At 45.1% G+C, this 25,221-nt stretch overlaps 2 protein-coding genes across 2 annotated transcripts in view; one reads left to right on the top strand and one right to left on the bottom strand.

The window, feature by feature from the left end:
• The window catches only part of CCDC18 (coiled-coil domain containing 18), a 77,958-nt gene extending 72,649 nt beyond the window's left edge, over nucleotides 1-5,309 (bottom strand). Inside the window, exons 1-4 of the mRNA XM_065409080.1 lie at nucleotides 5,134-5,309; nucleotides 1,574-1,727; nucleotides 453-627; nucleotides 76-246 (exon numbers count right to left, since the gene is read on the bottom strand). Coding sequence (XP_065265152.1) covers nucleotides 76-246; nucleotides 453-627; nucleotides 1,574-1,710 — 483 coding nt within the window. The 5' untranslated portion in view covers nucleotides 1,711-1,727; nucleotides 5,134-5,309. The remainder of the gene's footprint in view (nucleotides 1-75; nucleotides 247-452; nucleotides 628-1,573; nucleotides 1,728-5,133) is intronic.
• Nucleotides 5,310-5,700: 391 nt separating this feature from the next.
• TMED5 (transmembrane p24 trafficking protein 5) lies at nucleotides 5,701-14,919 on the top strand. Its single transcript, XM_065409472.1, has 4 exons — nucleotides 5,701-5,969; nucleotides 9,088-9,185; nucleotides 10,525-10,702; nucleotides 14,636-14,919. The coding sequence occupies exons 1-4, from the start codon at nucleotides 5,790-5,792 to the stop codon at nucleotides 14,852-14,854; spliced, it is 675 nt and encodes a 224-aa protein (XP_065265544.1). The 5' UTR covers nucleotides 5,701-5,789; the 3' UTR covers nucleotides 14,855-14,919.
• The last annotated feature ends 10,302 nt before the right edge of the window (nucleotides 14,920-25,221 follow it).

Here is a 25,221-nt window from a genome sequence, read left to right as displayed (position 1 = left end):
TTTTAAAATATCATACACAATTTTTAATTTTTTGGTGCAGAATTTCCTCAGAAGTAATCTTTCTACGATACTTACTCTTGTTTTTGACTGAGTCAGTTCAAAGTTGATAGTTTCAATTTTATTCATTAGACAGTGGTTCTGGGAAGTCAAAGATGCATTTTGATCTCGAAGTGTGTTCAGCTTCTCTCTAAGATGCTCATTTTCTTGTTCCATACTTTTATTAAAAGGAGTGGACACTGGGTAAGACTTGAGGTAAAAAATATATGTATATCAACAATGCATCTTTGTAGGCCAATCTTACTTAAGTCATAGAAATAATATGTTACCATGCCTAGCTCCCCAGTGCTTACTATATATTAGCTGAGAAGCCTACAAATGAAAGGATAAAGTCAAACGTTCATAATCACAAGTGTGTAAAACAAACATTGCAACAAATATAAATAAATAAATACCTTGGTTTGGGATTTTCTTTGAGAATCCCTGCTCTGGTGGGACATTTTACCAGCACTCTTATGAGCGAAATAATTTTGAAATTCAGTGCAACTCGGCTCAACAAGATCTTCCAGTGTTAGTCCGACAAACTCATTGAAATGAGAGCTGTGGACAGATTGCTCACTCGAACTAGTACTAGGATACAAAACAATAATAAGCATTCCCCCTCCAGTAGTGTTTTTACCAAATATACCAGAAACACAAATAAAGACAATGAGTTATAATAATATAGTGAATAATATAGATTTAAACAACTGGAAAGACTTAAGGCAGGGGTGGGCAAACTACGGCCCACGGGCCACATCCAGCCCGCGGGACCGTCCTGCCCAGCCCCCAAGCTCCTGGCCCGGGAGGCTCGCCCCCGGTCCCTCCCCTGCTGTTCCCCCTTGTCCACAGCCTCAGCTCACTCACTCCGCCGCCGGCGCAATGCTCTGGGCAGCGGAGCTGTGAGCTCCTGGGGCAGCGCAGCTGCAGAGCCCGGCCTGACCCGGTCCTCTGTGCTGCGTGGTGGAGGCTGAGGTGGCGGTGGTGTGGCCCGGCTCCAGCCGGGCGGCGCGGCTGTAGCGCCGCCAGCCACCGGTGCTCCAGGCAGCGCAGTAAGGGGTGGTGGTCAGGGGGCAGGGGTGTGGATGGTGGTCGGGGGGGAAACGGGGGCAGGGGTCCCGGGGGGCAGTCAGGAAGGAGGGGTGGTTGGATGAGGGGGCAGTCAGGGACAGGGGTTCCGGAGGCAGTCAGGGGACAGGGAGAAGGGGTGGTTGGATGGGGAAGGGGTCCCGCGGGGGGCCGTCAGGAATGAGAGGAGGGGTTGGATGGGGCGGCGGGGGTCTGGGGACGGTCAGGGGACAGGGAACGGGGGTGTGTGGATGGGGCTGGGGTCCCAGAGGAGCCATCAGGGAACAGGGTGGTTGGATGGGGCAGGAGTCCTAGGGTGGGCAGATAGGAGGTGGGGGCCAGGCCACGACCCCCTCCCCAACCAGCCCTCCATACAATTTACGAAACCCGATGCGGCCCTCAAGCCAAAAAGTTTGCCCGTCCCTGACTTAAGGCCTAGTTCTCTTCTTGCTTTTAAATACACACATACCTGGAAAGCTCTTCCCCTAGATTTTGTAGATTTCTCTCGGTTTTCCTCAGTTGATTCCTTAATGCCTCTACATTTGCAAGCAAGAGTTCTTCATCATCATCATCTTTTTTATGGTAAAGCCGTAAGTTGGATTCCATTGGTACTCTACATTTGTCTAAAATAAGTTTCTAATATTAAAATTTAGTTTAACATCATTGTACACTATTTCTAGAAAGTAGCAGATATTTTTTCAACATTTTAAAAGGTTTTATGTATGTTTGTTTTCCTTACATACATGCAAAGTCTCACTTACTGCCTCCTTTCATACCAATAAAAACTTGAAAGCATAGCTATATACAATTGCTTTTACTTGGCTATTTCTTTATTCTCTTTGTTAACAAATATATTTGTGTTTTAATAAGCACATCTTTCCTATGCCTGAGAAGTCACAGGAATAAGCATACTAGGGTTACTATGTACAAATAGCTGAAGAATAGGTTTATTTTCTATAAAAGAAATAGAATAGGAATAGTACAGAATGAAGAACTGGCTTATTTATGATATATAAAATATGTACTGTTGATAGTCATTAGGCACATCTGCTCTTTTCAATTAAAGAAACACTGCACAATAGAAATAACAAATATTTAACTGTCAGTGCATCTCACTTACTTAAGAAAGGCCTGAGTGAACATGGACACTGCGAGGTGCCCTAATTTTTTTTTGATCAAAGGCAGAAGTGAATTTCAGAACCTAGACCTCCCATATAGAAAACACAATGCCCTGAGCTCTCACAATTCAGATGGGGGACCATTAGCAAGTTAGCAACTACTTTCAATGGTCAGAATGGTACACAAGGAGAGAATCATCTAAAAAGATAGCCAGAACCCAAACCACATAGGAGTTTGTAAGTGAAGACCCATGCATTACATTGAGACCAGAAAAAAAAACTGATAGCAAGTACAGTCTACACAGTACAATTGTTATGTGTCTCTCATGCAAGTATATTTAACAATGCTTTTATCACCCAGGTACCACCACACCTAAGAACACCACTATGGAACAAGATGTCATATTCTCCACTAGATGAAGTTTCCATGTGATCTTCAATAGTAGCCCCACATAGAGTGCACCAGTGTAGTCCAGGGCAAAATGAGGTCCCCATCTCAAAAGGAAAGACTGTTCCCTTGGAGACAGATTCAGCTACTGCTGCTACTTAAATTTTAGGATCCACCTTGTGAACTGAATTAACAATAAGCAAACATTATACTCCTGTAACAGAAGGAGCAGATTATTACATCTTCCTCCTTCTCTAGTTGGATCTTGTGCCAGCAACACTTCAATCATGCCTGGACTGAGCTTCATGTGAAAGTGGAATTACATTTAAGCAATGTTCACTCCCAAATCTGCTAGCAGTATTTAAATACATGTTCTCACCTAACCTGTTAGTAAGCAAATAGGCACAACTCCCAGTAAAATCAATGGGATTTCTTTGGTTTACAGCATGGATTTGTGACTCACAGTTCAAATACAGCCCAGATTAGCTGTTTGATGGCCTACACTTAATGAGTTCTTCAGCTAATGGACAGTTATCCTTATCACAAACATCACCTTTAACCATTGCTGCAAAGAGCACTGAATGGGTATAGGGGACTGAACTCTCATCTCACCCTTAAAGTGGCTCCTCCCAGTCAGGCTCAAGACACATTGGCAGGGAATTCTGGGGAGAGGGGCCTTCACTCTCCCCTATTCCAATAGGCTTGCGCATTTCACCAGCGAGCATGCTCAGTGCTACTACACATACACACAGATTACACAGGCAAACAGAAGCAGGTGGGTGAGGAGGAAGAAAGCTTTATTCATACAAGTATCTGCAATAGCAACAGAGAGGAGAGAAACGTTCTTGCACAGTGCTGGCTGTTGCTTGAGTTTCCAATGACCTCTTTTCAGATCAGATTAGCACTTGGTTTTTCACACAAAGATTTTGTTTTAATTTGGCCTGGTGCTTTCTTTACCCTTGTGTCCCGTCCCTTATCTTCTGCTCCCAGTGCCAGCCCTGCCTCTAGGACTGAATCCCTCCTACCCAGCCCATAGAGATTTTTTTAAGCACAAGATCACTTTTTGAATTTAAGTGCAACCCAGGATCTACCCTGCCCCTTCCCTGAGGCCCTGCCTCGCTCCCTCCATCCCCCCCCTCCCTCCGTTGTTCGCTCGCACACCCTCACTCACAGTTTCACCGGGCTGGGGCAGGGGTTTCAGGAGGGGGTGCAGGCTCTAGGCTGGGGCCAAGCGGTTTGGAGTGTGGAGGGGGCTCCGGCCTGGGGCAGGGGAGCAGGGCAGGATGAGGGGGTGCAAGCTCTGGGAGGAAGTTTGGGTGCAGGAAGGGGCTCTGGGATGGGGCAGGAGGTTGGGGTGTGGGAGGGGGCTTGGGTTGCAGGCTCCGGGAGGGGGCTAAAGGCTGGGACAGGGGGTTGGGGTGTGGGCTCCCGTTGGGCGGCACTTACCTCAGGCAGGAGGGCTAAGGCAGGCTCCCTGCCTGTCCTGGCCCCACGCCACTCCTGGAAGCTGCCAGCACATCCTTGGGGCCTCTGGGGGGTCAGACACATATCTCTGTGCGCTGCCCCTCCCTGCAGGCACCACCCCCGCAGCTCCCATTGGGCGCAGTTCCCCATTCCCAGCCAATGGGAGTTGCGGGGGTGGTGCCTACAGGCAGGAGCTGCGCATGGAGACCCCTTACCCCCATCATGCAGGGATATGCTAGCCGCTTCCGGGAGCGGTGCGGGGTATGGGCAGGCAGCCTGCATTAGCCCCGCCGGACTTTTAGCGGCCGGAGACTGTGATCCATCGGTTGGTGACCACTGACGTAGGTTTACCACCTTTCAAATGCAAAAAACCCAGCACCCCCACTACAAGGCAAGCCTGCTGCAACCTCAACCCCCAACCACAGGGCAACTCTGCAAGCCCGCTTCAACAGCCACTTATAGTATCTAAAGAGATAACACATAAATAAGATTGATAAGATCCCAGTCTCCTCACTCTAGCTAACTCAACCCCCCTCTCTCTCACACACACACACGGTGGGCTTGCGTGTTGGTGGGCCCACAGCTACAGTATTATCAACAATTACCATCTGTTATCGCTTAAACTGCAGAAGTGGGAACACTGCAGCATCTTTAGCTGGACACCGGAACTTTTAACATTAGCTATCGCAGTGTATTGTGCTAATAAGGCCAATCTTTACACCCAGGGGAAAAGCCCTGCAGATTACATTATTTTTCAGGCAAATCCATTAAAAAACCAGCCAAGCCAGTCAGATACCAGCCGGAAACCTATCCCGGCCACGGGGAACAGCACTTCGCGTTGCTCAGCAACGCAGCTCTCCACTTCCCAGTGCAGCCCCCGGCTAGGCGGGAGCAAGAGCGGCGCCGCCGCCGGCCCTGCCTGGGATCCCGCCGAGCCGGGCTGGCACTGTCCCCTCAGAACTAACGCAGAGAGAGACCCGGGCCCATCTTGCGGGAGCTCCGTGACCGTGCAGCCCAGAGCCCCCCGCCTACCTTCCCCAAGTGAGGGTGTTGGCTCACCGCCAGGAAAGCCCCTGTAGAGCAGCTTCTTCGCGCACCTCCTCGGGGCGCGCAGCTGATCTCTATCGAGGATACTTCGCGCTCTAAAGCTGTCCCGAAAGGCGCCCCGTCCGCGCCCGTTCGTTCGAACTGCGCGGGCCGTTGAATTCCAGAGACAGCAACAGCCCTAATTCTCCTACTACGCATGCGCATTTCACTGTCCCGTCCCCCTACCTTTTCCTCCCCTCTTGGCCCCCTGGGAATGGTAGTCTGATGTCTGGGCACATCCGCCCACTGCTACCGGAATCGAACTATATTTCCCACCATACCCCGAAAAATGAACGTTCGGGGCAGTCCCTGAAGAAAATCATCCCTTCCTTTTCCTACTGGCAGTGCAATACCTTCTTCCCGGCTGCTGGAGCATTATGGGGCGGTGGAGGTGTGTGCACTAGCCGGGCGATGCTGAGAACGCTTCCGGGGCGTGGCTGCTGCTATGCCATTGGGCTGGGGGCTCGGGCTGCTGCTCCTCCCCAGGGCCGGCTGCTCTCGCCCGCAGCCACCCCGCTGGCGCTCTGACAGGCTGGAGTCACCCGCCTCCGTGTCCGTGAGAACATCCTGTTCCTGTCGGCCGGGCAGAGCCGGAGCGCGCCGTGCCAGGCCCAGCACTGCCCGCGGGGATGGGGACAGCGTCCCGCCTGCTCCTCCTTCTCCACAACCTGCTGCTGCTGCTGCCGCCCGGCGCCTTCGGATTCGCTCCCTCCCTGGACAGCGACTTCACCTTCACGCTGCCCGCCGGCCGCAAGGAGTGCTTCTTCCAGCCCATGCGGCACGGGGCCTCGCTGGAGGTCGAGTACCAGGTGAGGGGACCTGGCTCGGGGCTAGCGATAGTGGGCGGAGCCGGCCCTGCATCCTCCGCTGCGCGCGTGGCGGAGATCCGCTTTCCCGCCCGGCCTTCTCGATGTGCCGCCTTCGCTGCAGCAGCCTCCCGCGGCGCCAGGCGGGAGCGGGCCCTGCCCGCATGCACAGCCGGGAGGCTGAGCAGGGCTGGGTGCTCTCGCAGTGCGGCCTGTAGTGGCCACCTGGCTCCATTGTCAGGAAGATTTATTAGCCGGGCATAAAGCTCGTTCCCGGACCGCGCACCCCAGCGATTGGCAGTAACGGGAAGGGGGAACGCAGGAGTTTTCCTGCCTGTCACTGAAGTTACTCAGTGCGCTGGGAGGGCAAATAGGCCTGGGAAAGGCAGAGTGAACAGTGAGATTCAGCCTAGGGTTTTATCCCTCCAGGATTGTCCTGGAGTCTGTAGGAATTAAAGACTATATCATGAGATGAAACCTCCAGGAATAAGTCCAACCGAAACTGGCAACCCTAGTTCAGCGATCTCAGAGGTGCGTCTGGAAACCAACCCCCACCACAGGATGGAAACTTTTGGCCAAGGGGCAAAATCATGGAAAATGCTAGATGGGCCTCTAATGTCCACATAGGACTGCCAGAAGCTCAGGTTCAAATGTTATGCAAAGCAGCAAAAGATCCTCACACAACAAATTTCCCCACCTAACTATGTCTGTCTTCCAGATTTTGAAAGACCAAGCAGATGGTAGCAGGCAGGCAAAAAGTTAAGGTCCGTTTTATGCTGATGAGGCAATTATGTTTGGAGGTCAGACTAGATGATTATTGTGGTCCCTTCTGACCTTAAAGTCTGAGTCTAAAAGTTTGTTGTTGCAAAACAATGATGGGGTCTGTTTTAGGAGCAGATTGGGATCTATAGTCCAGCAGAGTTAAAATAAGTAATCTGCTTCCTGCAATTCCATGCGAATATGTAGTGTTCTCTGTTCTCGCTCCATTTCTATTGTTTTTTTTTCCTCCCCCCAGCCGTCTGTATGATCACCTTTATAACTAGCTGTTGACTTATAGGGTCTGTTTACACAACAGATTTTTACCATGTTTGCAACTAGGTTCAAACTAACACGGTTGACTCCTTACACAGTGTTTATGTCCACCCACAACTCACCAGTAGGTAATTCCTAATTGTGTGGTTGTGCCATCTTTTAACCTTGCTATCACACAAATGCCAGGCTGCAATTCAGGCTAACACAATTCTTCTGCATAGATAGGACTGCTTATTTTTAATTAGATTCGTAAACTCTCCTATATATAAAGGTACGTTGAAATGTGAAAAAACTCACACAATCCTCTCACCTGCCTTCAGATTTCTATATTTTTTCAGATGCACTGACACAATAAATGGATAAAGGACAAGAATAGTTTCTTTCTGACTGAAATTCCCCAAAGACATGTTCACAATATAGTAAAACAATATGCAATTGAGAGTCTGATACAGTGTGCTCAGATCATATTGCTACTGTATATCAAAGTTAAATCACTACTTATCTCTTCATTCTTGTCATCTTTTTCCTTAATTATTTTCTTCCTCCTCCCTTTCAGTAAACCTCCAATCTTGCACCTACTGAGGTCATTGCAAGTTTTGCCATTGACTTCAGTAGGAGCAGGATTGGGTCCTGAGTGAGGAAGGCCTAGTCTGCACTTAAAAGTTGTACCAGTTTAACTGTTTTGAGTAAAGATGGCGTTTTTTGTTTTGTTTGGGGTGGGTTTTTTTTGTAAACCAAAATAGTTATAATGATAAAAGCCCTAGTATGTACCAGTAATACCAGTATAAAGATAACTTATACCAGTATATTTATTTTCCTTCTCATGTGGGAATAGCTATATCAGTATAAAGAGCACCTTTATACCAATATAACTGCATCCATACTGGTATAGTTAAAGCAGTACAACTTTGTGGTGTTGACAAGCTCAAAGGGTTTGATCCTGTGACTGCTAAATGCCTTCAATTCCTTTTAAATTTAATGAGAGATGAGAATGCTCAGCATCTTGCTGGATTGGGATCCTAAATCTGCAGTATTTCCCCGACAGGCAGAAAACCACTGGAATCCCCTTTTCTATGGCTGTAACTAGCGTGGTGAGTGTGCATGTCTCCTGCACTACAAACTCTGATCCTCCAACAAAGCAGCCCTTAGGATGTTTCTACATGAGTTGAAACCTTGTTAGACAGAAACATCTTTAAATACTATTCTTGTTAGAAAAGTTCTAGGTATGGTCTATATCAGGGGTCGGCAACGTTTGGCACGCGGCTCGCCAGGGTAAGCACCCTGGCGGGCCGGGCCAGTTTTATTTACCTGCTGACGCGGCAGGTTCGGCCGATTGCGGCCCCCCACTGGCCGCGGTTCGCCGTCCCGGGCCAATGGGGGCGGCGGGAAGCGGCGCGGGCGAGCGATGTGCTGGCTGCGGCTTCCCGCCGCCCCCATTGGCCCGGGACGGCGAACCGCGGCCAGTGGGGGCCGCAATCGGCCGAACCTGCCGCGTCAGCAGGTAAATAAAACTGGCCCGGCCCGCAAGGGTGCTTACCCTGGCGAGCCGCGTGCCAAACGTTGCCGACCCCTGATCTATATTATAAAGCCTTATCTACACTGAGATTTTACTTAAAATTTCCTACCATTTAACCAACACTGGTACAGCTCCACCAGTGATATCTATAATGGAAGTGCTACTGTAGACCATGTGCTGGCATTCTTACTACCATGCTTTCTAAGCCTGCTCAGAGCAGGTCAAGGTGACACAGTGAATAAATATCCTGCAATGCCTTGTCTATACTAGTTTTCCCACTGTTACCACCATTGGTAGAATTGCATTAGAGAAAGCAATAATAGAAAGTGTTAGGAAAAAGCTCAGTTTATTCCTTTCCTAACGTGATTAGTCATGTCTATACTGGAATTTGAAACTGTGTAGCATCTTTCTGGCAAAAACCTGGTTCTAGGTAACTTGGTTTGAACTGTAGGGTAGATGAATTAACCCTTTAAATTCTCCCTGTATCGATTCCTTTACATAAAGTGTTTCTTTTCAACAACTCAGACAAGAGTGTGTTTTTGTTTGTTTGTTGTTTTTTTGCTGACTTCACAGGTTTTAGATGGAGCAGGATTAGATGTTGACTTTTACTTGGAATCTCCAAAGGGTGAAATCCTAGTTTTTCATCAGAGAAAATCAGATGGAGTCCACACGTAAGTCTAAAATCTCCAAACTTGAAACTCAATATTATATACAGCAGTATTATAGTTGCTTCAAACAAATACAAAACTTAGAATTGAGTATTTAAAATCATAGTTCTTAACATTTGTAAAAACTGGTTGTATTATTAATCGAAGGGTACGTCTTCACTCAAGGGGGGGGTCGATTTAAGATACGCAAATTCAGCTACGCAAATAGCGTAGCTGAATTCGACGTATCGCAGCCGACTTACCCTGCTGTAGGGACGGCGGCAAAATCGACCTCTGCGGCTTCCCGTCGACGGCGCTTACTCCCACCTTCGCTGGTGGAGTAAGAGCGTCGATTCGGGGATCGATTGTCGCGTCCTGACGGGACGCGATAAATCGATCCCCGAGAGGTCGATTTCTACCCGCCGATTCAGGCGGGTAGTGTAGACCTAGCCACAATCACTCCTTGAATGTAGAATACAAGAAACTTGTTAGCTTGTAAAATGCTTGATAAAGTCCCATGCTTGTTGTTTAATTTATTTTTATATTATAGGCTTTTTTACAAAGCAGCTTGAGCACACAAATATTTCATATATAAGTACTCTTAATTTTGTATTAGTCTATTAATACTTCATAGATAGGTTCCTCCAGGAGTGAAGGATGTTTGACTTGCCATGGTCTGTTTATTGGCAGTCAACCGCCAAGCACTCCCTATTGTGGAGTCCCAAAAGGTCTTTGGGGCAGGCTATTTTCTCTGTACTAAAGTAATCTGTTCACTACTTCAAGTAATCGTTTATTTGGCATACTGGCAGTCTGATCTCTTTCCAGGGTTTGTTTGTTTTTTAAACAATGATACCAAATTTACCTTCTCAAATATTTGGGACCAATATTGATACAATTAAAATTAATTAACTTCAGTGGAGCAGGGACCATTTGTAAAGATGAAGATTCTATCCCCTCTGCTCCTTTTGCAGCCAGTGGTCAATTTAAACTTTTTAAAAGGTATTTCTATTTTCCATAGCTAGAAGAAGTGGCTGCTGTCTTATTTTTAAAAGTGGTTGTGAGCATTAATCTTTCAAGCTTTAATTTTTAAAAAATAAAGTGAAGGAAAGCTACTACTCATCATACTAAGATTTAAGATCATCTGAGTTTGTTTTCTTGGAAAAACTTTTAATTTCTGGTTGTGCTATATCATTCCCTAGTGTGTCCTTGCATTTCATTTATTTGTATTTATGTATAGCATATCTAATTATTTCTGTTTGCATAACTGTCATAATAACATAAGGAAGAATGTTAAAAAATGTAAGTTTAGAGGCAACATTAAAAGTACACTGTAGTTTAAAGATGTATGTTTGCTCATATACAGGGTGGAAACAGAAGATGGAGATTACATGTTCTGCTTTGACAACACATTCAGCACCATTTCAGAGAAGGTGATTTTCTTTGAATTGATTCTAGATAATATGGGAGAAGGAGAACAAGAGGACTGGAAGAAGTACATTACAGGCACAGACTTGTTGGATATGAAACTTGAAGATATTCTGGTAAGTATTCTGCTCTACAGCATCAGATGGTTGAGGTTTGAGTATCTGAAAAACTCATATCATCATTCTGCCATGGGAATATGCCTTAGTCTTGTTCTATGTGAGGGCCTGAGCAGCTGGGAAACAGAGTGATCAGCTGTGCTCCTCATAGGACATTATGGTCACTCTGTCCCATATTGAGGGGAGCCTGTGGTTAAAGAGCAGCATTGGGAATTAAAAGATCTGGATTCTAGTTCCAGCTCTGCCATGGATTTCCTGTGTGGCCCACGGCAAGTGATTTAACCTCACTGGTTATGTCTACACTGCAGTTAGACCCCTATGGCTGGCCCGTGCTAGCTGACTCGGGCTAAGAGGCTGTTTAATTGTGGTGCAGGTGTTTGGACTCAGGCTGGAGTCTGGGCTCTCAGACCCTGTGAGGTGGGAGGGTCCCAGCACTTGGACTGCAGCCTGAGCCCAAATGTCTACACCACAATTAACAGTCCCTTAGCCTGAACCCTGCGGGCCCAACTCAGCTGGCATGGGCCAGCCGCGGGTGTCTAATTGCAGTGTAGACATACTCTAAGTGTCTCTTTCATCTGTGAGTAATAACTATCATAGGGGAGCTTTGAGTCTTTGCTCAATGTGATTTAATAAGTTCCTTGGAAGAAAGGCACTAAAGTACAAAATATTACTATTGTTATTAAAACAGAATGTGTGTGTGTGTGTGTGTGTATGTAGGGTGGCAGGTTTTTTCGTTGTTTTGAGTCTGTGCTTATGGTGAATCATAAGGTTTATTTTTGACCTAGAGCAATTAACTTGGTGTTCATGTACATATAGAATTTGGGATCAAGCTCATTTTGAGCGAGCAAGTGACTTGAAGGCACAAACAAAATAATAAATCTGACCCATTTGGTAACTATATATACACACAAATGTAAAGTGGCCACCTCCTCTTCTTCATAAGATAAGCAAACATATTCCCTAGAGGAACAGCAGTAGTGCAACTGCTGTACATCTCAGTGGTGGTTGCGTTTCAGTGATGGGCAAAGCGATTACTACCTACCACTTACTGCATAACATAGTATGAGGCTTAATTAGCTGATATTTGTAAAGCGGTTGGATGATAATTTCTGTATAAATGCATATTATCATCATTCTTAGGCAGGAAAGAGAGGGGAAGAGAAGTGATCAAACTCGCGTGCATATAAGCCAGCCCCTATTCCCAAAAGTTGCCCTGAGATGTTGACAAATTTCTCTGCTTATATATGTCTATATACACAGTACTCTTGTTTTTCTTCCACGTGGTGTTTTGGTTAATCACAAAGTATATGCAGTCCTCGATCTGCCAGAGGATAAATCAGTTTTGCATATTGTTTCATCTAAAGAATCTTCTGTAGCCCTGAGGATTCTTCTACTTGTACACATCCACTACCCTGCCACATGAGGCCCAACACAATTTTCTTCCTTCCAAATGAGAGATTGAGTGGGAAATCTTTCAGTGTGTGTTTATGCCTCACCTTGCACAGTTGGAAGGGACTGTGTATCCAGTAGTCTGAGTCCTTTCACTGGCCACCCGCCTCCTCTTCTCCCCATCATGAGAAAGGGGACAAACAAACAATGTCTCCAATAGCTAAATGGTGGTAATACTCCTCTCACAGGGCTACTCTGCTTAGTCTCTGTTGTAGCATCATAAGCACTTGTTGGATATATCCTTTGATGTGTCTCATAATTATGCTGTTGGATAACTCTTGTTCTCATCCTGGCTTAGTGCCCTAGTCACTATATAGCATAATGGGAATAAATAGCAATTAACAAAGATGGGGAAAGAGGGAATAAGTAAAGCTTTAAGATAACATACTTCTAAACAGTGGCTGAGCACTCAACCTTGGAGGGATGCAGATGAGAGTTGAGGGAGAGTAGTGTTAATCCACCAGTCGAGCTAATGAGCATGGTATTTTGTTAATGGTGAAATACAATGAAGTCAACTACAGGGAGTGGCTTCTGTAGTTGGTTGAATTGGGAAAGACATTATGCTATGCACACACTATGTCCCCAGGCATTGAGAAATTACCTGGGAGGGATACTATTTTCATGAAGCCCTTGGAAATGTTTCTGTCAGTGGCTGGCCCTCATGGCTGCCCAACTATCCTTCTGATACTCCTTCTCTCCCTCCCTCCCCCCCCCCCGGCAGCAACTCATAAACACACTTGAGTCAGCCTGCTCCTAGTTTGAAATCAGAATAACTGAAAATCCTAACTCCGGGCACTCCATACATCATTTGCTTTAAGTGGTATCACTAAAACCATATACTGGCTATCTCCACTGCCTGCATCCCAGTCATAGCCTTTTCCACCTCCCTAGCAACAGCAATCAGTTCACTGTAGGCGTAGAAGCTTGCTCTCATTGCTGTGCCAATTTTTTCATACTATCGTATAAGTTCCTGTACACAAACTTTGAAGCAAATACTGAGTCCTGGACGATAAGGCTATGCCTGTGCTTGTTTCAGTACTCTTAGCAGGCTACAATACTGAGCCCTGAACTTACTGAGTTAGACAGAGAAAATAGAGGCCTGCCAAAAAAGCAGAATCAGCATGCACTAAAAATGTATTTATATACCATCTGCTGTCCCACAGACTACTCATCCATGTAGAAAATGATCTAGTTTGTGTATCAGGTCCTATTTCCTATAATACATAAAAACCGGATCTTTTTCCTAACACAAACCAACACTTAATAGAATACTTAAGATGCCAAATCCTTTCTGTATTTATTTTAAATACATTTTAAAATATTGAAAATTAGATTATCCTTCACTTCCCAACAGAAGTTAAAGATTATAATTAGAAATATTAACTCTTAATTTCTAAAGGAGGATAAAGAAGCAGAGGGGGGGTGTTAATGCCAACAACTTTTACAAGCAGAAAACAGAATCTGAGTTCATGTTCAGACAAAGTCTGCCAGTCCTCCTTTTTAAACTGGGGGCCATACAAATACGTAGGAGAAAACAGTCAACAGAATAAGCAGTAAAAGAACACTCTCAAGAAATAGTTACCTATTACCTGAACATAGTTTGGCTGCTGTGTCAATAGGTGCTTTATAAATCAATAAAAAACAACATTGTACGCTAATGCTAGCTCATTTTGTGTTAAAGGGTATCTTGGTCAGATAATCCAGCTGAGAACAGTTAGCTTTGTTTTGCAGTCCAGTAGTGCAGAATGGAACTGTTCATGAGCCATCTGATACAGATAATGGACCACTGGGATATCTTAAAGCTACAGATTTGCAATGATGCTGGTTTGAAGCTGTACATTGTGAAATGGCTTGACTAATTTTGATTATTAAATCTAAATATAGCAGTTTTGGTTTATGTCCATCTAGTTCTACACAAAGTATAGTGCTGGTTTAGAAAATTTAATCTAAACTTTCAGAGGACAACAGTGTGGTGTCTTTCCTCTAATATTGTAGTTGCCATATCAGATGCTTGCTTGACACAGTACATTATAGGACATGGTCATTAGATAGAGGGCTGTTTGAGTGCCTCATCTTTGGACTTCATGTCCCACATGGGTCTGAAAGTGTCTCTCTTTGTTCAGCGGGTGGGGTCTTCTTTTGTTAAATAGTTGTGGATTCTTTTTAATTGATTTGTTAAGATGATCGGAGCCTGGGATAAATGTTATGTATTTAAATTCAAACACATGAAAATAAACACAATAAGGCTAACAAAAAATAATGAAAAGTTCATAATGTGTAACATTCGTAAGTGAAGTAACTGTCACCTAACTACGAAATGAAAAAGTGGTAGTGACACATGCACAAATAAAAACCAGCAATGTGAATGATAGTGTTTTTTAAAGTGAGAAGTGTGATATGTACTTATATTAGCAGAAAATGTACTTCTGTTTCCTTCCAAATGATTTTACAGTCTAAAAAAAACACTATTCTGTTCCTTACCAGGAATCCATCAACAATGTCAAAGCCAGGTTAAGCAAAAGCCTCCAGATTCAGACGCTGCTCAGAGCATTTGAAGCTCGTGATCGAAATATACAAGAAAGCAACTTTGACACAGTGAATTTTTGGTCCATGGTCAACTTGGGAGTCATGGTGGTGGTTTCAGCTGTTCAGGTTTACATGCTGAAAAGTCTTTTTGAAGATAAGAGGAAAAGTAGAACTTAACAGCTAGTGTGATTATAGCAATAACCAGAGAGGAGGGGAAAATGGAATAAACTGCTACAGCAAAAGACGTGTTACCTTGCCACTTGTGTTGAATAGACATTATAATCAGGTTCTTGATTCACATGTTACTAGCATGAACAGAATACTTTTTCCCCCGTCCTTCCATCTCTGCAAGCGTTACTAACAGTCTTACTGGTGTGTCTATTTGTTGGTTTGTTGCATTTGTAATGACTCTTACTAGATTATGCATAATACAGAATGGTGTATCAAATGCAAGCCAATGTTAATACCTGCCATATAGTCATCTTTTCATGGTCACTTAAACCTTTTTATGTCCACCTAAATAATTTGGGTTTTTTTACAATTTTTTTAATAAGCATTGAGAAAAGTTACAGATGTGCCAAAGGATTGAGGCCCACCTATGTAGGCTATAGCTATTGTCAGTTCTCTATAAATGTAAATGTATAAAATTTCCTTGAGTCTTTATTGTACAGCATAATACAGAAACACTGGGTTAACATTTGTGAAGTGGTTAAAATGAGCAGTTATTTTTTCACTTTTATATATATCAGCACTTTAAAGAGACAGTTAATGTAAAATTTAGTCAATTTATAAACTAATTAAAAGTAGCATCAGGCACTATACCTGTCCAAGTCCTCCTGCCAGTTGTTGTGATTGTACAATCCCATTTTCCTGTTTAGTTGGTTGTTGCTGTGTGAAAGGTCCACTGGAACAGTGAAATTGACCACACAAAGTACAGGCAGATGCACAAAATAAAATGGAATCATTTAATCTTTAGTTATTGTAATCTTGGATATCATAACAGTAGATACATTCAGACAGAAATGAGGTTTTTTTCAGATGACTGTCTTCCTTTAATAGTTTTTAGGTAAAATTGTTTGGAAACATTAACTTGACATTAAATGTTTATACACTTCCAGAATTCTTTCTATATTACTAATTTTGCTAAGATGTTTTGCTCCTTGAAGTCAAGCAGGTTTATGCCACAATTTGTAGCAGTTCACGAACTTTAGAGCTAAAGTTGTTCAGCTAAACCCTCCCCACAACAAAACCCCAACAAATCCGTCGTGTCATAACTATTTTCATTCTACTCCTATGAGCTGTCCTATTAAATTAATGGGACTATTTGCATAAATAAAACAAACTGGAGTTGGCCCTAAATTTTGAGATTTATTTGCAGCATGAGCTGATTATGCAAGGTAATGCTCAATCATAGAAGCAGTTTGCTATCTTTCTCAATAAAAAGGCAGATGGCTTACATCAAACCTACCATTTCTTTCTGCCGAGGGAGTGGAAAAATACATGTCTCATCTGTGCATTTGTCTCCTTTTGTCATAACCTTAGTATTTTAGAGTGCAGTTTTAAAGTATTTTGTAATCAGCCTAGATTCAAGCCAAGTACCAAGCCAGTAGAAGTGCCCATAGAAATTGTATTAGCTCTGAAAGTCCATGTTAAGACTGTTCACATCAGCTGTCTTTAAAAAGATTTAAAACATTTGTTCCAGCCTAGGTAAACAAGTGTACTGCCTGTATTTGAACTTGGTGTTAAGAACTGAAACACTACAACTAGACTGTCTGCTTTGTGATCACATCTGTCTGAAGGTCATTATGCTGGAGGGCCCAGCATTATCCCCCTAGAAGAGGATGGGAAAACATTTTTCAGTGCACTGACTCATTAAAATGCAGGCATTGTGGCATTTTTCTCTAGCAGGGGCTATCATAGAGATTACACTTTAGTTTCAATTTCAGATGTATGAATGAAGCCTAGCAATAACCCTTTTAAATTATTGCTTTTAGGAAAAAAAGATTTTAAAAGGTGCTGCTGACTGTATGACTTCAGGGGCTGCTGTACCTGCCCTCTATTAGTCTGGGTATATAATATAGTAAAATCTCATTTGATGGGCAAGTTAGTGATAGAAAGGTCTAAGGGAGGTGTCAATTGATCTGTAAAAATTTGCAGAATCATAATTTCAAGGTGCTAAAGTCCGTGGTGTGGCAGGGAGGATTCATTGTTCATCCCCTCCCAGCTACTCCGATTGGTGGACATTTTGATCATAGTGTCATTGGAAATGGGTCAAGTTAGGAATCACACTTTACAGCAGTTATGTGAAATACCGTGCGCTTCCAAATCAATCCTGCAGCTCATCAAATGCTTGTGTGCAAAGACCGGATGCTCACCACCTGCAAATGTTTGGCCAGCAGCCTGCCTTGTACAGAGATGTGTGAGAGTGGCACAGACAAGGATCAGTGTGACATGTCTAGCAGTGCTGTCCTAGACTGAGACAACACTGATGGTGACTTTGAGGAATAAATGTTTTCAGTTATAAGTGTCAAGGCTAGATCCTTTAGGATTACCAAAAATCAATCTCTAATTAAGCAATGCATCCCTGTGTTAAAGCATAATTAAAAAAAACACTGATTTTTTAAAAACATTTTCTCAAATATATATCTACATAATTGTTCTAGGTTTGTCATGTTGATACCATTGTGTTCGTGAGAGAAAAGGCTTTCAAACAATACCCAACCCGTAATCCATTTCAAATGACTTGGTATTATTAAAATTCCACCAAGTGTGGGGGGTGGGGGGGTGTACCGAGTCCTTCCTGCTATGTTGCAGAGGGTGACACCATTGAACTTACGAGTCTGGAGATTTTTACAAATTGAATTACACCATCCTTACCTTCCTATCATTAACTTGTCCACAGAATTACACATGCTCCCATACAGTATTGGATACATCTGGTTCTCACCGTTTCCAGACTACTCTACTCCCCAAGTCCAAGCCCAAGCCCTGCCACCCAGGGCTGAAACATGTAACTTAGCTGTGTGAGGCCCTGGGCAATTGCCCTGCTTGCCACCCCTTAACGCCAGCCCTGCACTTGCAACTCCCCTAAACCTATACTATAATCCCAGGTTGAGAAACTGATGTAGATGAGTTAACGTATCCCCAGAAGATCTCTGCGTACTCCCAGAGGTACATGTATCCCTGGTTGGGAACCATGGGATACATCATTCTTCTGGGTAGGACTCCCTTCAGAACAAGTTACCTCCTCTCCCTTAATTGATGAGTGGGGCAGTGGTGAGCAGCATGGGGTATTCCATTTCTCCAGGGTCTTAATGCCCTATACCTAAAGTAGTTGCAGAGCAGGGACCCAAGTGGTAAAAAGATCTATAGGCCTGATCCAAAGCTCATTGAAGGCATTCAGTGGAATGGCTCCTGCTGACTTCAGTAGGCTTTGGCTCAGGCTTTTTTGAGTTCAGGCAGACCCCCATTCCTATAGCTCTGTCCTTTTAATAGAAGACAAGTGATGCAGCCTTAAATGTAGTACCACAAATGTGATGCTGTATCACAGCTGTGAAATGCTGCATTCTTTCCATGAAGCTGTGACTAAAAAGTCTACCTCTGATGTTAGGCTACTGTATTCTTGCTCTCAGCTCGGTTATTAGAACAACCCTTACTATTGTAACTTCTTCTCCATAACAAAAAGTTACAAACAGAGGATATACTATAGATGCAGCTGTATGAGATTTGGTCAACTGAAAAATATTTATCGGTGGCCATCATGGGTGAAGGATATGGTGTTCAAACTTAGACGCAATAAATGACGTTTTTCATGGGATGTTGGAGTAAATTGTTCTTGTGTTTTGTATAAAAGGTACAAATCAAATATTAACTGAAATAAGGAAAACAAATCTAGTGTGTAAGATGAACTGTTTTTATTCTGTGCTAAGTAATAAATGGTTAAGGTCTGTGGATGTTGAATAAAATTATATGCCAGAAGCAGAGATTTTACAATAAATAAGAAGGCTAAACTTGTGTTTGTGCACTCTAATTATAACACTGCATCTTTGCATACTCTACCCTAAGGGCTTGATCCTTTAAAGGGCTAAGCACCCTCCGTTCCTACTGACTTCAACAGGATTTGAGGGTGCACAACAGGTCACACAACTGCTCAGTATGTTGCAGGATAGAGCCATAAAAAGAGCAAGCACTGTAACACAGCCTGATAGTGTAGCATGCAGCAAAGCTTCATGACTTCCACAATGTCACAAAGCAAGTCATTCAAAGACTGAATTTCCAAAACTTCTTGTTCTTTTAAGAGATCAGGTTTCACTTGATAACCGTAGATGGTAACACCTGTAAATTCAGTTTAATGGTAAAAGGATTAGGAATGAAACCTGTGCAAAAGATTATTATAATTTATTTTCAAGTAAGATCAATTGACCTTTGAGTTTCTGCCTTGCTTGAAATATATACCACATTTCTTCTCCAGTGTATAATATTCCCTTATGACATTTCTTTCCTTAAGAGAGGTCTCCTCCAAATTTAGTGGTGAAATTCTGCTCTCAGTTACCCTAGTGCAGAAGCAAACTGACAGTGAGCACAACTCCAGAGTTACAATGGTGTGAGATCAGAATTTGATCCCTGCCCTCTAATTCTTTAAACAGTAGGGGTGGAAGCTTAGTTTTGAACCTACATCATTTACAAATCCCTACTGTAGTCATGCTTAAAGCTTTAAATATTTACATCTTAATTAATGTTAATCTTCCACATATGCATGTGACTGAATAGTAGGAGCAGCACTATATTTTTTTCATAAAAGACTAGGGTATCATACACTGCACAATGAAAGCAAGCCTATGTTGTGACATGAAAGTTGCCAGGTGTGTGTGTTAATTTCATCCTGCCTGTGGAACACAAAATTCCCCCAATATTTTAGGGGAAAGGAAAGTGAAAAAATGCAATCAATTTTTGGAACTCTAAGCTTTCAGTACTACGTGTAAGGAGGATAGAATAGGGTTTAGGAAAGATAGTATGTGCAATCTTAAGGAAATTATGGTAAGGTTCATAAATGCTACTGCAATTGGCTTAGTCTAGTTTCAAGATTGCTAGCAGACAAAACACAGTTAAGAACCAGCGTAACTAAATGATTCTGTAATACGGTGGTCATGGAGGTTACACAATGTGTCTCAATTATTGCAAGATACAATCTCACTTTGACAAACTATTACATTACACAACCATAATCCGTGCCAACAGAAATAATCACTGACCTTTTATTCTGTTCCCCTGGCCATGAAAGAATGCAGAAACATCCTGACATGAGCTAGGAATTTGACAAAGCATTCTCTCTCCAAAAAGGGGCAATATAGTATTTACCATCTGTTGTGGAAATGCCTCTCCTACTGTTCTAGCTTCTCTTTGCCATGAGCTTGTATGCATGCAAAAGCAGGCAATTCTCCATCTGTTAAATACTTATTGCCAAGTTTCAGGGGATGTGTGTTATAGACTTAACTGGGTGGACTTAGTAAGACAAAAAGGGCTACATATTTAAAGTCTGCAAATACAGTTATGAGACTGTATTCAAGAACAAATGTTTTATACCTCCATAAAGCAACCTGCCTCTCTTCTAGGGAGAACTAGGCGGGGGAGGGGGGGAGAAGGGGAAGATGACAAAGGAGCTCTGGATTCCCAGTTGAGCTGTTAAAAGTCAGATTTCTAATTAAGAGCTGAATCCCACAGTTCTTATTCAGGCAAAACTCCTGGTGCTATAATCAATTTGAAATGTTTAATTGATTTAATTTAATGTTTAAATGTTTAATGTTGATTGAGTGAGGACTGCAGAATTTGGTCCTATGTGATCATAAAAAAATCAGTGGGCCATACGGCAGCAGGACTAGGCCAGCTTTTGGGAGGGAAGGGAGGAAGATATTAGTCCAATTTTCTAATTATTTGCACGAATAAATAAGCTTCTGAAATCACACTCAGTGTCTAGCTGAAAGCAACTGAAAAGAGGTTGGTTGTTCGTTAGTAGATATCACCAGAACACATGGCCATTGACTAAAGGATTTCATAGAAACCTAAAGATTACTTAAAAGAAAGTAATAGTTAAAGCACCATAATCTACCAGAGTGAGGCAAAAAACTACTCTCCTAGGGTTACCATATTTAAAAAATAAAAAATAAGGACACTCCACGGGGCCCTGGCCCTGCCCCTTTCTAACCCCTGGCCCCGCCCCAACTCCGCCCCTTCCCCAAAGTCCCCGCCCTAACTCCACCCCCTCCCCTGAGTGCCCGCATTCCCCCTCCTCCCTCCCAGCCACGCGAAAAGGGCTGCCCGAGCGCTACCGGCTTCACGGTTTGCCGGGCAGCCCCCAGACCCTGCGCCCCTGGCCGGCGCTTCCCCAGCGCAGCTGGAGCCCAGGAGGGGAAGCGCCCAGCCGGGGGCACAGGGTCTGGAGGCTGCCCGGCAAACAGTGAAGCCGGTAGCGCTCGGGCTTCGGGCAGCCCCCATGCCTCCGGACCCTGCGCCCCCGGCCGGGCACTTCCCCTCCTGGGCTCCGGCGGCTGCTGTGCTCCCTGAACTCCCGAGCGCTACCGGCTTTGGGCAGCCCCCATGCCTCTGGACCCTGCGCCCCCGGAGCCCGGGCAGGGAAGTTCCCGGCTGGCGGCGCAGGATCCGGAGGCATGAGGGCTGCCCGAAGCCGGTAGCGCTCGGGCAGCTCAGCTCTTACAGAGCCCAGGAGTCAGGGAGCACAGCAGCCCCCGGTGCCCGCTCTAAGGTAAGCCAGGGAGTATTTTTCCCCAACATGTTCAGCTTTTTGGAAATTCCCCCCGGACGGGGGTTTGATTACCAAAAAGCCGGACATGTCCGGGAAAAACCAGACGTATGGTAACCCTAACTCTCCTTTCTCAAGAGTATTAGGTAACTTGCTTTAGATCCTGGCAGGCTCATTCAACCATTGCCTTCCATGGATGGGGCCTTGTTACCCAGCCTTTTCTATAGTGACATGCCTGTAGATACATCCTGTTATACATTCACATGCAATGTTAATGGGAGCAGGCTTCTAATCTGCTGGTCTGGAAAATGCTACTGGTCTTTGCTTATGGAACCAAAAACCTAAGATGCACCTTTAAATATCTAAAATCCTACACTATTAAGGATTTAATGGACTGTATGAACAAAGGGTCTGTATCCTGCCAGGTCAGTTACGCAAGCCAAATCAGGATTCTTGTCCACAGTCAAACTGCTTGCTTTATACTGTTCAGCCCAATGTAAAGTGTAAGGTCCCTATCTGTGGATGCAATACGTTCCCAAGAGGAGAGAGGAAAATTTCTCATATATCCTCTCTCTAAAATGTTTTCCAAAAGAATAATTCTTCCAGTGGTCTCTACATATTCCTAGTTGTGAGAGTGGTGCCACAAGGTGCTGAGCTGTGGAATCTTCTAGGACTAGTGTCCACTGGGGTCATTTGACCCTCCCCTTCCCTCACAGAGGGTATGAAAAGGGAACAGCTCCACTTGCTCCCCGTTCTTTCTTAACTGCAAAGAACAAGCTTGGATCACACGCTGTGTCCTCAAGTCTTCCCTCATTTGCTGTTTCCTTTCTTCTGTAGCTCTTTTTATTTTTAGTTAGTTAGATTGCCTGTAAGTACAGGTTTCTCTAGTAGTAAAAAGGAAAAATTATGCCCATCTGGCACAGGCAGAGTCTGGAAACATGGGTAGCAGAGGGGCTCCTCAAGCCCGATCAACTAAATCTGGCAATGTGCAAGTCCAGCATAGATTCTGGACATCCACTAACTTAATGCCAACACCACTGTCTCCAAAATGGAAAAGGACAGGAATCAGAGGCAGGGCCGGCTCTAGGCACCAGCAAAGCAAGCAGGTGCTTGGGGCGACAAATTTGCAGGGGCACAAGAATCCAGCATGAGAGCAGAGAACCAACAGGGAGCCCTGGGAGCTGTAGTTCCTTGGTTAGCTCCCTGCCTATAGAGCCAGCCCTGGAGCAGGGAAAGAACTACATTTCCCAGCATTCCCTTGGCTGCAATTAACAGGAAAGGGAGGGGGAAGGAGCGTAGAACTGAAACCTCATGCTACAGCTTGCTGTAAATGGTAGGAACAGAGCCAGCTCTAGGTTTTTTGCCGCCCCCCACCTCAGCCCTGGGCTCCCCCAGCACCCCTGTGTTGCCCCAGCCCTGGACTCTCCCCCGCCCACACCCCCTGCTGCCCCAGCCCTGGCCCCCACCCGCACCCCCTGCCGCCCCAACCCAGGGCTCTCCCCCAACCCGCACCCCCTGCCGCCCCAGCCCTGGGCTCTTCCCCGCCCCCCACCCGCACCTCCTGCCACCCCAGCCCTGGGCTCTTCTCTCCCCCCACCTCCTGCCACCCCAGCCCTGGGCTCTTCTCCCCCCACCTGCACCCGCACTCCCTGCTGCCCCAGCTCTGGCCCCCACCTGCACTTCCTGCCGCCCCAGCCTGGGCTCTTCCCCCTCCCCCGCACCTGCACCTCCGGCCGCCCCAGCCCTGGGCTCTCCCCCAAAGAAAGAATTGGGTGGACTAAATGGACATTGCACCTCTCTATCTGAAGCCTAGCAAGGCAGGTACGTGGATCCCACTAGAATTTAAAATGAAAAGTAAGGGAGGGGAGGCTCTACTAGACTGGGCAGCTTTAGGGCTTGTCTATACTTACGCGCTGGTTCGGCGGCAGGCAATCGAACTTCTGGGTTCGATTTATCGCGTCTTGTCTGTACGCGATAAATCGAACCCAGAAGTGCTCGCCGTCGACTCCGGTAATCCTGCTCGGCGAGAGGAGTACGCGGAGTCGACGGGGGAGCCTGCCTGCCGCGTCTGGACCGCGGTAAGTTCGAACTAAGGTACGTCGACTTCAGCTACGTTATTCACGTAGCTGAAGTTGCGTATCTTAGTTCGAATTGGGGGGTTAGTGTAGACCAGGCCTTAGATACAGTACCAGGCACGTAGGAGGATTTACACTTCTGAGCCACGGAAGCAGAAATTGACTTTTCTTTTCCAGATTTAGCTAATATTCAGAAAGGGAATCCAGCACCTGCCTTCCAGATTTGAACACCCTCAAAATTCAGGAGTGCTCAAGCTCAATTTGGGCAGCTGTTACTTCATTTCTCCCAAATCAAATATACTGATCCACTGTAACTTGCTGAAGGAAAAAGTAGAATAAATTGAGCAAGAAATGCTTCCCAGTGGTTATTAGGACTGGAATTGCTATTTTCAACAGCCATTGCTTTTTTTTATTATTATTATTATTATTTTTACGTTTTAGTTTTATTTGTTTAAAAGGAAGACAGTGATATTGCATTGGCAAATTCACCATAGAAACAAAGAATGGAACAAAAGAATAATAAAGGCACCTCAACTTTTCCTTATTTATGTAGGACAGTCTTATAATATGCATCCAGATAGCCTTCAACCACACAAGCTGAAAATTGTTCCACTTTACTGCAGTTCTGTAACCATATGGGAACCAATCCTGTCTGTGTTCTGTGCACATCCAAAATTCCTGCTGATTGACCCGCCCTGGGAGCGAGTTACCAGTGACCCAGGGCTGGGGCGGCAGGAGGAGCCAAAATTTTTTTTGCTTGGAGCAGCAAAAAACCTAGAGCCGGCCCTGATCAGAGGACTATTCCCCACAGACTAGGTTGGGCTTTTCTCCATAGACCTATACAGGATCTGAAAACCCGTAGTCCACAAAGAAAACCTGTAGAGTTTGCAGGTCCTGACTGAGCATGTTCCATCCCAGGGCTCAAGGGCAGAGCAGAACTTTTCCTGCAATTGCTTCTGACAGTTGCCAAAGGCCACTGTGGCACTGAGCACCATAAGCGAGAGCACTGCAATTGTCTCTCCTGGGCTTTCAGTGCCCACAATGCTAGTGTCCAGGACAGGTGGAGCAGCAGGAAGAAGCTTGACAGGAATACAGAGGCGAGCAGCATGGAGAGAGGTAGATTGAAACCAGAGCTGGAGTGGAGGAAAGGGAGACAGGAGCCAACATAGAGGAGGACTCCTTGGACTGGAACTGGACATTGGGGAGGGTGGCAGAGGAGACCTCAAAATTAGACAAAAGTGGTGGTGGGGGACCCAGAGCTGGGGAAGGCAGGGGAAAGACTGGGGATGCAGATGTAGAATAAGACTAAAGGCATAAAGAACTTCTTGGGAGCTCTGAGGACTTACAAAGTCTGGAGAGGATTGTTGTCAGATGCTACCGGTGTGGTGCTCTGCTTGCTCCTATGTTGATATCACTCGGCTGCGTGCGTGTGTTCCCTCTGTGTGTGGTCCCAGCTCTGCAGATAGCTGACACAGCAAACCCGACGAGAACCCCCAATAACCACAGAGTCTAGTAAGGTACGAAGGCACCTCAGCCAGGTTTATTGCGACCCTGACACAATTGCAGTTCCCCGCAGATTACTTAGTCTACGGGGCATACTACGAGAAAGTGCCGCTCGGCAATGGACTCAGCTCAGTCAGTGGCGGGACTTTCCACTGCCCCCTCGGCCGGACAAAGATACCGCCCCAGGGATACATTCTTATACACAGGTA

The sequence above is a fragment of the Emys orbicularis genome, chromosome 8 (assembly GCF_028017835.1).
Source record: "Emys orbicularis isolate rEmyOrb1 chromosome 8, rEmyOrb1.hap1, whole genome shotgun sequence".
NCBI classification, from domain to species: Eukaryota; Metazoa; Chordata; order Testudines; family Emydidae; genus Emys; species Emys orbicularis.
This window is presented reverse-complemented; position numbering and strand designations above follow the sequence as displayed.

Bases quoted from the DNA above. Each gene is read 5' to 3' on its own strand.
- TMED5 (XM_065409472.1), top strand. From the start codon at position 5,790: ATGGGGACAGCGTCCCGCCTGCTCCTCCTTCTCCACAACCTGCTGCTG. The intron at 9,186-10,524 runs GTAAGTCTAAAA...GCTCATATACAG, and splicing joins AAATCAGATGGAGTCCACAC to GGTGGAAACAGAAGATGGAG. The intron at 10,703-14,635 runs GTAAGTATTCTG...GTTCCTTACCAG, and splicing joins TGAAACTTGAAGATATTCTG to GAATCCATCAACAATGTCAA.